At 32.2% G+C, this 18971-nt stretch overlaps 1 protein-coding gene across 6 annotated transcripts in view; it reads left to right on the forward strand.

Annotated features, from left to right (window-relative positions):
• Positions 1–18971, forward strand: part of UBR3 (ubiquitin protein ligase E3 component n-recognin 3) — a 226700-nt gene that overhangs the window by 146046 nt on the left and 61683 nt on the right. For 4 of the 6 annotated variants that reach the window (XM_072751893.1, XM_072751891.1, XM_072751895.1 and 1 more), the window contains 3 exons: positions 3462–3674; positions 5086–5222; positions 11468–11553. In XM_072751893.1, coding sequence (XP_072607994.1) covers positions 3462–3674; positions 5086–5222; positions 11468–11553 — 436 coding nt within the window. The remainder of the gene's footprint in view (positions 1–3461; positions 3675–5085; positions 5223–11467; positions 11554–18971) is intronic. The other 2 variants (XM_072751894.1, XM_025994075.2) reach the window with 1 other exon arrangement.

Consider the following 18971-nt stretch of genomic DNA (forward strand, 5'->3'; position numbering starts at 1 on the left):
GACAGTTGTGATATATGTGCTAAGTGTTATGAGGTATACACAGATCTTGTTGGAACATCTGCCAAATACCAGAACATTTGATGAAGTATGGTGCTTGAGTGATGAAAGAGAAGACTGGAAAAGTAATTAGGGGTCAGATCATTAAGGGCCTTGTGGCTCATGTAAGGAATTTGAACTTTATTTAGATAGGTTCTTTACAGAGAGCCATTAAAGTCATTAAAGACTTTTAAGCAGAGTTATGACATCTTCAGAACGATCATTGTGGCAATTGTGTAGATGGTAGAGGATTATTCTGGGATTTCAGTAGAGTAAGAAAGAATGTGATGATATTTGGGAGGTACAGGATGATAGTGACATGGGCTTAATTATTGCACTGGAGATGAAGAAGAGCTTAGAGATTTGAAATATATTTAGAAGAAGCGTCTTCTGGACTTGGTGAGAAATGGCAGATGGAGTGTAAGAAGGAGGAAGGAAGGAATCAAGATGAGAGAGAATTGTGATTACTGAAAGATTTTGATTGGGAATTAGAGTCTCACATTAGGTGTGTCATAGTGGCAACAGAATGATTGGGAGACTAGTTAGGAGATACTAGCAAAGAGAGTAGAAGGAAGAAAGTGGATAGAAGGACTTAATGGGATTTATTAAGTAAATAAATATTGGGGTGGAAGAAAGCAGAGACCTGAAGGAGCTGTCATGACTCTCTTCTTTTTGAGGCTGGAGGTATAGCTTTTGCTTCTAGAGTAAAGGGCAAGGCTGGAATAGGTGAAGGGACTTGACAAGTGAGGAGGTAGTTTGGAAAAACTACCTTGGAATTGAGTGAGAGAATTCTTCATAGGATGTTGGAGAAAGATTGCCAGGAAGTATTCAGGGTTCAGTTGAGGTGGAAAGAGTTGGTAGCAAGAAGTTATTGCAGTTTTCTTTAACAACACTTAATTTGAGTGCAGAATTGGAGAAGTCATACAATGGATTCATTTTATATGAAGATTTTATGTGATATGTATGATAGAAGGACAGATGGAGGGGGGAATGAGAAGTGTTAACCAAAGAGTTTTTGAAGTGGTACATCACAGTGTATAGGCGGAATAGGAAAGGCTTGATAAACTGGGAGAGAAGTGAGGAACTAAAACATAAAAGAGATAGGAATTGGCAGGCAGACTGTAAGCTGTTTGGATTTAATCTTTTCACATATGGACAATTCGGGGTCATTTTAGTATAAGGGAGTGGTCATGGTAACAGGTGCTGGAGTAGAGTAGAGGTCAGTGCCATAGGAGCTAATGAAGTCAAAGAGCTGATGGACTAAGATATAAGATTGGTTATCCCCACATATGCTGAAGTAACATAGGAGGGTGGTAGGACTTGGAGCTATGAGGAAAACTCATGTAGGTACCAAAGTCATCAGTGATTTGAGGGCAGTAGATGACAGTAAAAAGAAAAGAAAATGGGTAATATCCCTAGATGACATGAGACACAAAGATGGGGGAATGCAAGAGTAAAGATCGCAAGCCAGCAGATGAGAAGGATACTGAGGTGTGAGGGTGTGGGAGAATGAGCAGTGCCTACCTGAGGAAGCTTCTGGGGAGGCTTCAGGAAAAATCCTATTTTCAGTTAAGGCAAGGAGGGAGATCTAGTATTCTTTAAAATTAAGGCTGTGGGGGAACTTATGATAGAATGTCCTTCAATCACCCCAACCTTCTATATGCTCTTCTTCTATATCTTTGAAACTTAGCTCCCAAGTCTCTGAGAAGCCTTCTCTGTTGTATTTTTCACATTATTATTATAATTTATTTGTTTCTGTTTGCTTTTATATTATTAGTACCTTAAGTCTTTATGCTATCACCTGGCACAGCGTTTGACACATGATAGAAGCTTTAGTAAATATTTGTAGAATTGGATTTAAGAACACGTGGTGTTACATTTTTAAGAACTGGAAAAAATAAATGTCAAAAAGTAAAAAATAGAACTTGATTCTTTTAGCTAACGTATTTGAGATCTGAGATATTGTGAAATGAGCACTAAATTAAGAGTGGGGAAACTTAAATTGATCTTGACATTGTCATTACCTTTGTAACCATAGGCAAATTGATTTTCTTCTCTTGGTATCCTTTTCTCCTCATTATTTTTGTCTTGTTGGTAATAATGTTCATATTGTAGCATTCACACATTTACATTAATGCATTAAAACATACTTTGAGATAAAGCATTAAGTTAGTGGCAGAGTAAGAAAGAGACTGCTGGGAAAAAGAGCAATATAGTGGTTAGGACTGCACAATTATAATGGCCTAAAAGAGCAAAATGGCTGTTTGTGGTGGTGTCAGGCAAAAGAAAGGAACAAATATAACAGTCTGGATTCCTGCCTTAAATCTTCTGGTTAGATAGCATATGTAGCAGTCTCTCATGAGCAAGAATTTCCTCCTAGGCACATATGCTTATGTATCTGTGTTTAAAAAATTTGGTTTCCTCCTCTTCCTATCAGAAACATCTAAAGGAAAGAATGTTAAATTAATTCCCTTCCTACCACACTTACATTCTAAGTACTCGTACTAAATCTTTCCCCTATCCATTAAACCTAAACAGATTCACTGCATGAAGTCCAGTCAGTTGTGTTTGGCAGTTAGACAAAGACACATCACATTTTTTAGGCTTGATTTATTCTCAAAAGTTGTCTGTTCTCCATCAAAGAACGTGGGCACTGAATCTTCCCACTGGTCACCTACAGTTTGTAGAAATAGGGGCATAGAGGTAGGAGAAGGTGATCCACTGTAATGTGGCCTACTTTTTAAGTTATTCTTTATCTTGAATCCCTATTATGCATCACTTGCATCGTTATCTGAATGTTTCATACTAAGGAAAGAGTAAGATACTTAAGCAGTTCTTGGTGGTAGCAAGCGTTGCATGATTGCCATGTTGAAAGCAGTGATTTGATAAGCTTCAACAGTCAAATGAGAGATTTTGTTTATGGGTTTTTTTTTTTTTTCAAGAAACATCTTTTTTTAAAATTTAGATTCAGGGATCCCTGGGTGGCGCAGCGGTTTGGCACCTGCCTTTGACCCAGGGCGTGATCCTGGAGACCCCGGATCGAATCCCACTCGAGCTCCCGGTGCATGGAGCCTGCTTCTCCCTTAGCCTGTGTCTCTGCCTCTCTCTCTCTCTCTCTCTCTCTCTGTGTGTGTGTGACTATCATAAATAAATAAAAATAAAAATAAAATAAAATAAATAAAATTTAGATTCAATTAACATATAGTGTATTATTAGTTTCAGAGGTAAAGTTTAGTAATTGATCAGTTGCATATAACACCCAATGCTCATTACATCAAGAGACTATGTTTATGTTTTTATGATATATATTAGAGATGTCTTTTTTTTGGCATGGTTCATTTGTTTACTATAAAATGTAATGGTATAAATTTTTGTTTTCTGTAAAGGCATGCATTATAAATCTGTATGTTTATTTCATCTTTTAGAATGACCAGGTTCTTCAGGGCTTCTCAGTGGACAAAGGAGAATTCACCTGTCCTCTCTGTAGGCAATTTGCTAACAGTGTTCTTCCTTGTTATCCTGGGAGCAACGTGGAAAGTAACCTTTGGCAACGTCCTAGTAACAAAAGCATACAAGATCTCATAAAGGAAGTAGAGGAGCTGCAGGGACGGCCGGGAGCTTTCCCAGTAAGCATCAGTGTAAGACAGAAATATCCTAGTAAACTCAGCTCTGCTTTCAACTCTCATTTTCATTCCTTTCATTTTCATTCCATTTCTAAATTACTCTGGACCTTTAAACATTTAAAAGCAATTGCTTTTAGATGTTTTTCTCTTCTGTTTGTGGCTACTAAAAACAAAAATGGGAATAATGGAACAAATTATTACCAATGGGTATACCTTTCCTTAGTCTAAATTGTTATAGTTTTAATATACATCTTCCAGATCATGAAATCTATAAGCTTACATATGGTTAGACTCTTTTAAGATGTTGAAATCTTTAAAAGCAAAGCCAAACAAATAAACAAATTACATATATATGTATCTTGCAATGTAAAGCACAGTCTAATCATTTAAAAATATGCCCATTAGGTATATTAGGATTAAAATGATACATTTACATACACACACTTTCTATATGTGTAATTATAGATTTACATACATTTTATGTGTGGTGTATTAGATAAAGTATCATACACTTAATTGAACTATTCACTGTACTTCAGACTATTTTATTGTGGGATTTGGTGTAAGTGAACCCATCTTTTATCCCATCCAGTAGGATTTATTTTTTTGATTTAAATATTTAAATATTTCACCTTCATTATAGATTTATGATATGGTCTTGGAAAGAAGTGATAGCTGTGCCTAGTTTAAGCAGTAAATTTATGAAAATATTAATTGACTTTTGAAACAAATTCATAGTTAAAAGCTACTCAAAGATTTATCTTCCCGCAGTTTCTTTTCTCAGTTGAAGACTAATTATTAAGTCTGTGGTTTTTTTCTTTTCTAAATCTAAATTTTTATGTGTTTAAGATATCCTTAAAGCAAGGGACATTAGGGATGCCTGGTTGGCTCAGTGGTTGAGCATCTAGCTTCAACTCAGGTCGTGATTCCAGGGTCCTGGGGTCAAATCCCACATCAGGCTTCTCGCAGGGAGTCTGCTTCTCACTCTGCCTATGTCTCTGCTTCTCTCTGTTTCTCTCATGAATAAGTAAATAAAATCTTTAAAAAAAAAAAAACCAGGGACATTAATATTAGTTTTTATGATATGAAGTTAAATGAAAGGTTGTTTATGAACATGGAAACTGTTCTAAAATATTATTTTAATGACATCTCATTTATTTGTTTAGAATATAAGTTTGTGATTAGTTCACAGATTATAGGCTAACCAATCACAATATGGAATTAGGATAAAATAAGAGAAAATATTTCAGATCTGTTTTATCTTTGTGCGCTAAGTATATTTATAGTGGATAGCTAAAGTACATCTGTTTTAACTTTTTAACTTTAATTTCCTAGTATATTCATATGATAAACATTGTAGTGTTAAGACTATATTAGAAAAAATGAATATGAATAAACTTTATTTGTATGTTTGCATTTTTTACAGTCAGAAACCAACTTAAGTAAAGAAATGGAATCTGTAATGAAAGATATCAAAAATACCACTCAGAAAAAATATAGAGACTATAGCAAGACTCCAGGTTCACCAGACAATGATTTTCTCTTTATGTATTCTGTTGCTAGGTAGGTATACATGGTATATACTTAAAATTTACTTATTATTAATAGTTGGTTTTTTGTTTTATTTATGCCATTCATATTTATTTGAGTAAAGGATGTGTATTTTTATGGTGGTTGAAATTATGGCTAGTTTTAGAACCTACTCAAAGGATCATAAAAATGTAGGTTTCCTTCATTTTCTGAAGTTTTTATCTTAATGAAGTATTGGGTGAAGTATTATTATCTATTATAGAATATGTGGGAAAAGTGTATTATTAACATTTTGTGACTGATGTCTACCTCAAAGCATGTGGCTAAACGGTATTGTTAAGAAATCACTGTTTAAGTCCTGTCAAAAGTGATGATACTAAAAACAAAAACATTGTATGTAATATGTTAAATACTTTCAATTTTTTTTAAATTTGTAAATAAGAAGATCTTATTTTGTTTGTTTTAAGCTAGTAAAATATCTGGTAATATCCTATAGTGGTTTAGAAAATCAGATAAGGGAGACAGAGCAAGAGATCAGGCATGTCTAAGCCTCTATTAGTAGCTGGCAGGGGGCTCAAGAAAACAGAGGTAAATACTTCTCATCTTTCAAATTAGGTAGGATTATTTTAATTGATTGAGTAGGCGTTCAATACCTAAGAAATAGTTCCAGATAGGAATTTTAGAAAACTTAATTGAATGAAAATGGAGAACCATAAAAACGTAAATAGGGAAGAACTTGTAAACACATTCTGCCAGAATTGATGCTGTAGACTCCTGGATATCCCTAGAGGCATACTTTGTATTTTGTCCCAAATAATACTATAATAGTATTAGATTTAGATTTAGAGATTATATTTAGATTTAGAGAAATAATATAACTTGAATGTCAATGTCTGTAATATATCTAATATGACTTGAGTGTCTAATACAATAATATTAGATTTAGATTTAGATTAATAATATATTTAGAGAACTAATATAACTTGAATGTCATGCAGCAAATTAGTGACACACAGGAGTAGAACTCAGATCTTTGAGTCAAGGTTTCAATAGCTGTCCTTTTTCCTTCCCTGTATTCATCTTTTATAGGTCATATGAGCATGCAGTTCACCAGGGCCAATCCCTCTGCCCCATTCATGGAGCAGAGGATAACAAGAGTAAAGGAAGTATATGTAGTCTTTAGAACACAAGAAAAAAGGAACCAGAAGTGGGAAAATTGCAAGCAAGTTAGAGCTCAAGATAAGGAAACACTAGTCTTTAAGAATGCAAATGTTGGACATGGCTTAATGTAAAAGGATCTAATGGATTGGGAAGTAACTTTCTAGTCTGCACATTCCTAAACTATTGTTATTTATCTGGAATACTTCAGGAGAAGAAATAACAATTCAACATTTTGTGTCTGGAGAGTTACCAGCTGCATACTGTAATAAAATACATTTTTTTGTGAAAACTAAATTGAATATGATTTAATTTTACCCTGGTTTCAAGGTTTTAAAAAGCTTCTTTACTATATTGTGATAATGTAGAAAACTGAGATGAATGTAGACCAAGTCAGTTATGCCATGTGTATATGTGTGTGTACATATTTATGTGTATATATGTGTGTGTTTATATAGATCTGTATATGAGTGTGTATATATGTACATGTGTGTAAATACTATGTTTATGTTGCTTATGTGTTTATGCTTTTTATTTTCTTAGGATCTTATAAGAAAATTCTGGTTGAATAGGAATGATTTGTCTATGGGATTTGTCTGTAGTATGATAAATCAAATAACTTGATTTAAATTAGTTTAGTGGAAGTTTTAGATTCCTGTTTTTTGAAAGTATAAATTCGTATTTTCTTAAATATATAAGTAACTTATATAGCTTGCTGTGGTTAATAGACTTCTCAGGCCAACGTATTTTGGTTTTTCTCTTTTTATAGAGAAGCAGGTACTGATATCAGATGTTATTTACTCTGGGTATATATAGAGAATCAAAAGATATGTTCTCTCCTCTCATTTTTCTCTGATTGCTAATGATAAACTCTAAAGCAACAAGATAATGCTTCTGAAAATGAAAGTATATAACCCTTAAAAAACTCATTATCCTTTGGTTAAAATTGCTCAGGCCATTGCAAAGTTCTCACACTGAGATTGCATTCCTTCTATAAGTTTTACTTAGTCATGAAAAATAAAATAAAACAAAACAAATTAACTAAAAATTAATAAAAATATGAACTTAGGGAAAAAAGTATGTTGCATCCTATTTGAATAGAATTTGATTTTCTCAAGGAAGAAATCAGGCCTTTATATATATCTTGTGCCTAGTATATAACCTTATTTCATAACTATGTTTGATTACAGATTATGATTATTTTCATGCCTAAAAGGTAGGCATTAAAATATTTGGTAATATTTAAAATGCTTAAATGTTTAAGTGAAATATTTAGAAGTAAATTTATTTTGAGTTATTTAACTTTTAAATTAAATATTGTGATTCTTAAATGTACAATTCATCAGAATGTGCACATTTATTTGTATTTGATATTAGTAATTTGAGTGGAATACAACCCTTATTTCCAAGAGCTGAATTTCTCCTGACTGTGAATGAGTAATTTAGTTTGCTTTTTAGGGAACTTAAATTTTTTGATGTTTAGGAATAAAATATTTCTAATGGTTAAGTAGCTTATTATAAAGCTGTTAATTTTAATAATTGTTTTAGAGGGGTTGGTTTGGGTTTTTTTGGGGGGTGGTTATTTTGTTTTGTTTTTGTAGGGCAATACAGTATTTCTTTGTTTTTCATTTTATTTGCATGGTGAAGCCTTGGAGGATTTTTTGAGGGCAGCAGAGAAGAAATTGTTGAATAATATCTTTCTATAAAATTAATCAAAATTACTATATTCAAGTTTTATTGTATTTCCAAAAAAAATGTCTGTTGCAAATATCAGTCATTCAGATGGATTTTGGAAGGTTAATTGGGGGAGGAAAGCTTTCTTCACCTAAATACCAATTCATTATTTCTTTATTGAAACAATAAATGACATTAATTTTAGTAATTGATTTTTCCAAGGATTTGGGCTCAGGTTACATATAGGCTAGAGGTATTGATGAGTGGCACTTGGCCAGTATAAGGTGAGAAACATGGAAACAGATAAAAAAATGAAACATAAGTAACTGAGATGTAGATGGAGAGACATCTTTAAGTCACAGTGGGCAAACTGCTCAGTAGAGTGAGTGAAACTTACTTTATACATTAGTTGCATTGTACATTTAAACTTTATAAACTAAGTATGTTCAAAATAAAAGGAATGCTTGCTAAAATACCAAATTATGAATCCTTTTAAAAACCAAGAAATTCTTTGATAAAGCACCTCCCCTTTCCCCTTTTTTTGTTTCACTGCTGGATTTAAGGGAATAGAAGGGTCGAGTCAAGAAAAGAAAGAGAATAAGCTACAAGGACTAAAAAGAATCTTATCATTGATTTCATACTCAAACAGATTGCCAGTTCCTAAGGTGCTTTTGAGCACTTTTGCTATGTACCATCAGGGATTTAGAAGCTTTATCTGAAATGGTACCTGCTCTCCAGGAATTTACAGTTTAGTTGGAGAGACAAAGCCAATATATATCAATCTGTATAAAACAGAATGTGGTTTGTTTTAAAAAGATCATATTGAAAAAAAGTGCTATAGAACTTTAAAAGGGAAGATGAACAAATTGAAATACAAAGTATGTGGGAATGTTTCTTTACTGTCTCAAGAAAAGGGAATTAGTTCTAACTCTTGGAAGAGTTAGAGCTTGAGCTGAGTTTTATGTAATATAGGCTATGGTATGGGCAAAGATATTTTTTCTTTCTGAGATATTGAGTAACTTGCTCAACCAGTAGACCCGGGCCTTAAACCCACTAATACCAGTGTGTGTTTGAGTGTCTTTGTATGTACATGTGTATACACATAATTTGTTTTTTAAATTATAGCTCTAAAAATAGAAGTTCATACCAGAGGAGGGTAGGGGGGAGTAGAAGGGAAAGCAGACCTTAGTCATGCAAAAAGAAGCTGGAGCATAATTGGAGGAATTTTTATATGGCATATGTTGATGGGCACCAAGATAGACTTTAAGCAGTCTTTCTCATTATTGTTTCAATTACAGAGGTTTTTTAATTCTTTTTTTTCTTTCCAAACTAATTTGAATGGATTTGTGTTAGAAATATAAAAAGTAGAGTATGCTTTTCTCAGAGAACAATCTTCATTTTTATATCCATTCAGGAGAGCAGAAACAGAATATCATGTTGGAATTTTCTACAGTGAGGGAAGATCAGACATGGGGGCATATGATGCTTTGTATGTTCTTTTCTCTAGCAAGTCTCAAAGGGCCAATTTTGATGTAAATGAAATAAGGAAAAGTTGAGGGTTAGGGCTTCTGACATTGATATTTTAAAGTCCTGAATTATTACATGATACTAACCCTTTGGATAGGTAGGGTTTTTGTTTTGGGGGTTTTTTTGTTTCGTTTTTTTTAATGTCAGAAGGAATGTTTTTCAGGAGATTTTCTAACCATAATCTGAAATAATTAATTAGATTTAGTAGTTTTCTTTCCAGTATTCTTTAAAATCAAATTCCTGATAACATGTTTGTCATCCTTTAACGTATTTTATTTGCTGATTGAATAAACAGAATTGTTCATGCATTTATATTTTAATGAATATTTTTGCAAACTGTGCTAAAATAAAAAGTTGACATTCTGGTTCTGACATTTGTTTGTGAGAATTGATCATGTTTCTGGTTAGCTCTTTTAAAAGTACAATCTAGGAAATCTTAGTTTTTATAAGAGAATATAGCCGTTAATTTTTTTCTACAGATTAGGCAACAGAAGATTTGTGAAAACAAAATATATTGATCTCATTTATATTCCCTTGATGAAGGAACACATGCTGGTCTCCGCTCGCTTTCTGTCCACTAATATGAAATCCTTGTCCCTGCTTCCTTGCTGGTAGGTTTTTAGAAGTTCAGTGAGCAATGCAAATCGCCTGAAGGGTGGAAAATTCCCTTGTCACACAGATGCCCTTATCAGCAGCAACCAGATGGAGCTCTGAGCAGGAACATTAGCAATGTTAAATTGCTTTTCCCCCACCCCAGTAGAGAGGATTAAAGCATTCCTTTAGAAATGGGTGGCGAATGTACAGACCTAAGAATATTAATTTTGTTAACACTTTGCTTGTATAAGTAAATACGAAATATATTGTATAAGTAAATATATGAAAATAATGTTTCAAAACATTTTATATTAAAAATACAACCCAAACCAGTTAAATTGTTTTAAGTAACACAGGATAATATTTTTCCTTGAATTCATTTGCAGAATAAGCTTGAAATTTTGCCTTTTCTTTTTTTTAAGGTGAGGATATCTCACTGTTAGTGTCAAATGCATATCTTGGTTATAAATTAGTTTATTCAGTTTTAGTTGTGGCAAAAAAGGTGTGTTAAGTTTATTAATATTGTTGAAATAAAAATACAAGCATTTTATCACTTAGAATTCTCATGTATTCTGGCAAAATTCATTGGCTATTTTACTTCATTGTTTATAAGTAAATCTTTAGATTTTGCATCAATTTGATTTTTAAAATGTCAGTTTACTAATTATTACTAATCTGTAAGCTAATGATTGCTAAATATATTATAATTTCAAATCTATGTGAACTTTATTGATGTTTAGCAATGTCAGTGGTTACACGGTCTACTTTAATAAAACTAATTTTAGAAGTCTATAGAAGAGACTACTACTGTTAATGATAATGTGTTTTTCATAGCTATTTTGATGTTAGTGATTTTGTGTAATATTGATTTCTAGTTACCATTTAAGCTCCAGTGAGTGATAACCATTTCTCTGATAGAAAGTTGGTATGCCCTTGTATTTTATATGACAGTAACCACTCAATGGCTAACATTTGGGTATAAACTCTTTCATCAGATTCATGTGCAGGTTTATGAAATGTGTTGCTGTTCTTTTCCTTAAGGCCCAGTTTTTAGTATTTGCCAACATTTGGGATTGTGCAACAATTATATCATGATGTGCAGTTTTGCAGGTTATAATATGAACATATAATATGAACGTATAAGGTTATAATATGAACATATATTTATTTCTAAATATTAGATAAAATATTATTACAGATATTATGTAAGCTATTCATAAAGCTCTTCAACTTTATTATTTAGGTTGACTCAGACATATCAGTAACAGGAATTAAAAGGTATTGCTTCAGCCTAATTGAGATATATTTAAATGCTTTACTTACAGAACCAATTTGGAACTTGAATTAATTCATCGGGGAGGCAATTTGTGTTCAGGTGGTGCAAGCACAGCTGGCAAAAGGTCTTGTTTAAGTAAGTAGTAAACAGTGCTAAATTTATAACATTTTTATTTTAAAAACATTTTTAATTATGTCATTTTTGAAAGCCTATACAGGCAAAGTGATCTTTTGATGTAGTTTCAAATCTATTTATGTTATAAATATTCAGTTTTAATGGTGATTAATGTGTTTTATGGTTAATCTTATACTTCATAGAATCATATGAATATTTAGCTCTTTCTATACTATGATTACTCAGTGTAAATAAATTCCATACCAATAGATCAGATTTACATGGGCTCAAAATTAAACAATATAGTATTCTTAGCTATAAAAAGTTACCTTCAAACTTAAATTCTTTTAGAAAAGTTGTACATTGGATTTAAGAAAATCTTTTTATAAATAATTTTTGTTGCCTACAGATTCCTGTAATAGATACAGTGCTGTTGTTATTAATGAAGGTATTTGTGCTGTATTTTGATGTGAGCATTAAAATATATTAAAACTATGGATGTTTGCTTTTATTAATGAATATACTTTATATTGTAAAATGAGCATGTTCTTTAATACTTTTTGTAAGTTTGAGAGAAGTTTTATTTGGAACTTAATGTAGATTTTTCTTTTTTTTTTTTTTTAATGTAGATTTTTCATGAGCATGATTTTGAAGCTATCACTATTTAGCCAACAAGAAAATTAATGTGAATACTAGGGGTAATGTTACTTAATGTCAGGTATAGCTAGTTATTGGTCCCAAATCACTAGAGTTAAAATGTTACCTTAACATAATTGGTACAGGAAATAAAAATTGTTTAAAATACATAATATTTTCTTCTGAAAAATGATTATATTTTCTTAAATGCTAAAAATATTAGTAATTAAAAATTACCAACATACAGATTTTTCAAAAATATTCGTATTATTGTGAGAATATGTATGTGATTTTAGGATGATTTCAAAGCAAAGCTCTGAAGTACTTATTTTACTTTATTTCTATTTTTAATTAATTAATTTTTAAGTGAGCTCCATGCTTTTCAGTGGGCATGGAGTCCAGCATGGGGCTTGAACTCATGACTAAGATTGAGACCTGTGTTGAGATCAGAAGTTGGATGCTAAACTGACTGAACTACCCAGATACCTTTTTTTGAAATTTTTAATGTTAAGGTACAAACTTATGTGAAGTTTCAACCGAGTTACTTTTAAAATTCTTACTAGTTGCATTAGATTTTGATATTTTATTTTGGGTTATCACTTGATTCCTAGAAATGTAAGGTTTTGGAAGTTATTTTTTACTGAATATTTAGTATTTACTGACTTTTGTATATCCTGAAACCATACATATACTCAGTCATTTAGTATTGTTTTAAGGGAGAAGTTGTTGATACAAAGGAGTTTTAGCTTCTATACTGTGTGAATTAGCAAAAACTGTAAGTTCACTTATTTAAGTTACTTTTTCTTATTAATTTATTCTTAATTGTTGTTTGGCATTGGCTATTAATATTCCAGAAACTGTTATATTAGAAAGCATTTAGTAAAGGAATTTCAGTTTTATGTTAAAAAACTCTACTTCATTTTTTTTTCCTCTGAGGTACTTAAATTTATCCAGAGACTTGTAAATAATGAATTTATAGAGAATCTTAAAAATAGTAGTAAAAAATTCTAGCAGCAACTACTTCAATTATCATCCTTAATTTTAATTTCAATTATTAAATTGTTACTTCCACTTTCTTTTTATTTTCCTCTTTATGAATAAGCAATCATAATGTGCCGGTATAGAAAAGATCCTGATGAAGATCATCCTAAATCTAAATTTAATATGATTTTCAGTTTTCTTTTTCTTATGATTTATGTTAGTCCTTTTTTCCCCCAACCTTATTGAAGTATGATTGACATATATAGTTGTATATATTTAGGTTGTACAACATGATGGTTTTTATTTTTATTTTCCATATGATTTATTATTGTTCAATTGCTTATACATTATCCTAATGTAGAATATATGTTGTATAAAATCCCACTGTTTTGCAAATGTAGAAATAAACTTAATATATTTGTTATTTACATAAGCCTAACTCAAACCTGATTTGTTGAAACCAGAACTTAAATTGATGGTGTGTCTTAGGACCTTAAATCAAATATTTCATTTTTTCCATCTTCTAGTAGAACTTTAATGATATTATTAAACAAAATTTCTCTCTTTTCTCTAGAGACTCCTCATAGGTCAGTATTTTCCTGTTTCTATTTATTGCTCTCTGTTTCCTCTTAAATATCTCATTTTTAAAGTCTTTTTATCTTTTCATAATATTTTGAGGAAAGAGTAAGAAAATGTTCCACTAATTAAGCCATTGATATGGAACTTACACTTTGGAGTAATGTTCCATTACAACTTCGTGATAAAATTGAAGGTTAGTCAAGAAAACATAAATTTTGTCAAGAATGGCTTGAATAATGCCTGATAGATCCTTATGGATAGACACATATGTACACACACATACAGGGAGAGGGGGAGAAGATTGCTCTTTCTATAACAATGAAAGCGAAAAATATTACTGGCCAAATTTATATTGAAAAATAAAATTGTAGTAGAACAGTGTCATTCAGCACTTACATGTTCAAATTTTTTAAGAATTGAAGTAAAGTGACCAGTATCCAATCATAATAAAAGTTTATTCCTAAATATGTATCTGGGAAATCTTCCAAAGTAAAAAATGAGTAAAAGTAAAAAAGCAGCATACTATGGTATTTTAATAATACCTTACATTTGTAGTTTTAAAGTTTGTGAAGTACTTTCACATAAATTATTTAGTCTTCGAAACGACCATGTGAAATAGGTGTTATCTCTTTTTCATGGAACAGGAAACTGAAGCTCAGAGTGATTGCCTTGCCAAGTCATACAACTGGAAAATATCAGAGCTTGCACTTGAACCCAGCCCTTCTGACTGTAAATTCAGTTATGTAAGACATATCCCTTGCCCTTAAGTATCCCAAAGGACATAAATTTTTAAGACATTTTATCCATGGACTTAGTAAAAAACATCTTACTATATACTGTTGCCTTGGGATCTTTCCAGGCTATACCCACTAACACTCCTATGATTTTATATTTTCTTTTGTTAACCTTTCACTGAGTTTCCTATTTTTGTTTTGGGGCACTCCTTCAGATATTTTCTCAAGTCCTGATTCCTTCTTTCTTGAATACCAGTTGGGTTTCCTTTTATTTTTCACTAGTATACGACTGGTTCCCCCTTGTTTGAGATCATATTTAGCTGGTAAAATCAGTAAGGCTTTTGAACATGACTATAAAAGATAAGTGAGTTTAGGATTTTTGTTGCAAATTGGTATATACACTAAAAAATACCACCAATTTTGTTAGCAATAGATGTAGGACAAAACAGATACAAAAATTGAAGGCATGACCTTTTAATAAGAATAATGTTTTATTAAAATTAGTTAATTTCTTTATTTAAGTGATTTGAAGGTAGATATGGAGCACCATAGATTCCAATGAAGTTAACAGGCTTTCAACACTTTTTTGCCATGATGATCCTAGTGTATTTCTCAAGTAGAAATTGTTGAAAACAGTGGCTGTGGTAGGAGTGGAGGGAAGAGATGTCATTTGATAAATTGTTAATATTGAGGATAGTTTTTAAAAAAATATCTGTCTTTAGGTAAACAACATCTTTATGTATCTTTGGTTCTGAGGCTATCTGCATATTACTGTAGTTTAAGAAGCGACAGTTCACATTACAAATGAATTTCATGATTTTATAGAGAGATTAAAAATCAAACTTTAGTCGAGAGGTTATGGCAGACCTTTCCTTTGACATTTTCATTGCGGGGCTCTAACTTAATTTTGATATAATTTATGATCTCATCAAGAAATGATGCATGTGGTGAATAACTGCCCCTATTTGTTATTTATAGGAAGCAATCCAGCTTAGATATATGCAGGCAATTTAAAATAATTTTAATTGCTTGAAGAATGAATTTTGGTTGATTTCAGAGTTAGAAGTACTATTTGATGTTGACTTCATCCTACTGTAAGACTGCATGAAGATACTGTTGAGTAGGATCACAAAATTCCTTCTAAGTAGTTTGACCATGTTCTCTAACAGTGGTAAAATTCTGATATCTATGGTTTATTAAGGTCTATTATTAGATTTAAAAATTATGAATCCTACAAATGAGTTGAATCACAATTTTGTTCTATTCTTTTTGTTACCCCGTAAAATTTGGTGGAAAATTTGGCCACCAAATCATTATAATAGTCAAAATGTGTAAATTAATATAAAAAATATAGAAATTGCCTTCTGATTGTATTCTTTATGAATAGGCAGATGATTTGGGAGCAAGTTGTTTTGCCTCATGGATTCTCTCTTCCTTGTACCCAACCAAAAGATTGTTGTAAGAACTCAGTGTCAGGTCTTCATACCTTATAAATTTTGATGTTACTATTTCTACTATTTCAACACTACCTTTATCAAATTTGTGTACAGATATGTGTGGGTAAGGAGACCAGATGCAAGATAAAAGTTAATTTTTAGTTCAGCCTTTTTTAAAAGGGCTTAACAGATGTTCTATTGACCTGTTCAGAGATGAGGTGAGATCAGAATGGGATTTATTCCCAAAGATTGATATAGTTTATCTATTGGGAGCAAAATACATTGTTAATTTGGGGAAGCCTGGATTAGAGGGATAAGGGTATGTCTTAAAAATCTGAGCTAAAAGAAGTGGCTTTCTTCTTTAAAGCCATTCTGACGTTTCTATGTTTTGTGGCCAGGTAGCCAAACCTTCCTTAGTTTATGATTTGTATATTCCAGGAACTAGGTACCACAGTTAATAATTTTCACTATCAGGGCATGGGGGTCCTCAGATCTTCTTAGGTTTAGGGCAGGGCATCTCCTTTCTTCTGGACTATGATTAGAACTCCTGCTCCTCAGTTTTAAATGAGGTACTCAAATAAGAACTGGATTCATGGAGTGTGTCCTTTTTGGCAAGGAGGAAATTGGGATTCCTAAGAACCAATGTTTTCTTTACCTTTCCTATTACTACCTATGTGTAAAAGTAGATTTGTACCTCTCCCCATATTGTTCCAAGCAATGTTATAAATGTAAAGTGGTAGGGTGCCAGTCATTTAAACCTTAAAAGTAGAAGGAAAACAGTTCCATGAAATTAATACTAATGCTATGATACCTGAGGTGACCAGAGAGTGATAGCATAGTGTGCCTGGGAATAGAGACATAGGAACTCGGGGAGGCAGGAGAAGAAAACAGCATGGAAAGCAGGAAGGTACTAAAGATAGCGTTTTCCTTTCACATTTTCCCATACTCACATGGGGGAATAAAACATCTTCTAAGCAAAGCTCTGCTTTTTTTTTTTTTTTTTTTTTTTTTTTTAGCTCTGCTTATTTATCCCCAATCTTGTATGTGCCTTCATTGACTAGAAGCAACATAGGATACAGTGCTGGAAGGAGCATTGAGTTGTAAGATCTGGATTTAGTCCTGTTTGTTATCTTTTGGACTTTAGGAAAGTCACCTAATTTTTTACCTTATTGTGAAAATGGGGATGATGATAGCTGTGCTGACTATCTGACATAACTATCGTGGTTAACTTAAGAAATTAAATGGTAAAAAATAAAACAAAAGTATATATACACATCTATGTACATACATTAACATCTAGTTTATATATGAAACTGAAGTATTTTATATATATTATTTTCTTATTACCAAATTTTTTCTTGACCCTTCAAAATTCCTACCATGATTGATACTTTCTTCCCTGCTCTGCCTTACATGGAGTGATGAGGAATGGAATGGGGCAAGATGAGTCAGCTCCTGTCGCCCCATGACGTGAACTTTCTGTTTCTTGGGAACCAGAGCTGCAGATCTTCCTTTCTTCTTAGAGTTGTTCCCAGACTTTATTTGAGGAGCCTTTTCCTATCTTTCTGTAGCTAATTTCTTGGGTGTGTAGAGGAACTAGGGTTAGCTGACTCAGCTCTAAAAGGAGTATACCTACACCTAGTGTATTCACCTTGGATAAATTGGTCAGAACCATTTCCTTACTTTGATTGGTAATTTATAGAGAAATTGATAGTTTTTTTCACCCCTGTGGTAGTTCAGAGAATCATTTGGCTAATTGTTTTTTTCATTGACAGTTATTTAATCAGGGATAACTGCACTGATAGGACTAAAATCTTGAATGATCTGAAACACAGACGCAGTTAAGGTTTACTATAAGTAAATTTTAACAGTGGTACAATTTAACATGGAACCAACTTATGAAAGTCTTTAGGACAACTCCTTAATATATATTTCTGTCTTAATGACATGAGTTCTACTAAGAAGTAATCTACCAGTTTTAGATTGCTGGTTATTTTAATATTGATAAAGATTGAAGGAATTGTTAAAACTTACCTTTTTCTTCCAGCTAAGAGTTCTTATAATTAAGTCATAGGGTGTTTTTTTTTGTTTGTTTGTTTTTTGTTTTTTGTTTTGTTTTTTTAAGGACAAACCAGTCTTTCAGTGGTGTTTTCTGTTTTAGTAAGGACATGTCTGTCTTGTGATGAAGCACATTGTAATGCTTTAGATTTGTCACAGTTATAAAGAAGTTGATTTGGTATTACAGAAAATAGAATTCTTTGTCCCAAGTGAGTTGTCAGAACAACCAACAGGGGGAAGAAGATGGTGGGAGCAAATAGGTCAAGCACTGCTCTAGTTGTTAGAGTTGAGAGCTTAGTCTCTTTGGGGCAATAAAATTAGAGCTGATTAATTGGCCTACTTCTTGGTTACTGAGCCAGTGTGTCATTATGACAGAAAAGGAAGAGTATAAATCCTTCATGAATTTTATGCTTATATTGTATGATTTTTTTTTATAGGATTGCTGATTTATTCATAATATTCAGCATACTTAAACAAAATCCTGCTATATACCAAGCACTACGCTAGCCTAGGAAGTACAAAAGAGGAAAGGACACAATAGTCTTCTTCAGGGAGCTCTCACCATTAATGGGAAAGAAAAACCTGTGAAAATAATTACAGGACTATATAAGAAGTGATAAAATAGGATTAACTCAAGGTATAGATAATGTATAAAGCAAGGAATGGTTACATCTGTCTCAGTTATGGTATTAGTGAAAACTTTACAGAGGACCATTTGAACTAGCTCTTGAAAGATGAATCAAGTTTGCCTGGAGAATAAGAATGTACTATTCTAGGCTGAGAGAACAGCTTGCAGAGACAGAGTGAGACAACATGACACACTGGGGAATACTTGGAAAGAAGAGGAAAGAAGGTTAAGAAATAAAAGTTAGAGGTTAGCTCACGAAGAGCTTTCAAAATCTGTTCCTTCAGTGGTTTTTACCAGCCAGTTATGAGATAATGTGATGGACTTACTGTTTCCAAGGATTGGGAGAGAGTGAAATGAAAGGCCTGAAGCTGAATGAGCATTCTTGAG

The sequence above is a fragment of the Vulpes vulpes genome, chromosome 3 (assembly GCF_048418805.1).
Source record: "Vulpes vulpes isolate BD-2025 chromosome 3, VulVul3, whole genome shotgun sequence".
NCBI classification, from domain to species: Eukaryota; Metazoa; Chordata; class Mammalia; order Carnivora; family Canidae; genus Vulpes; species Vulpes vulpes.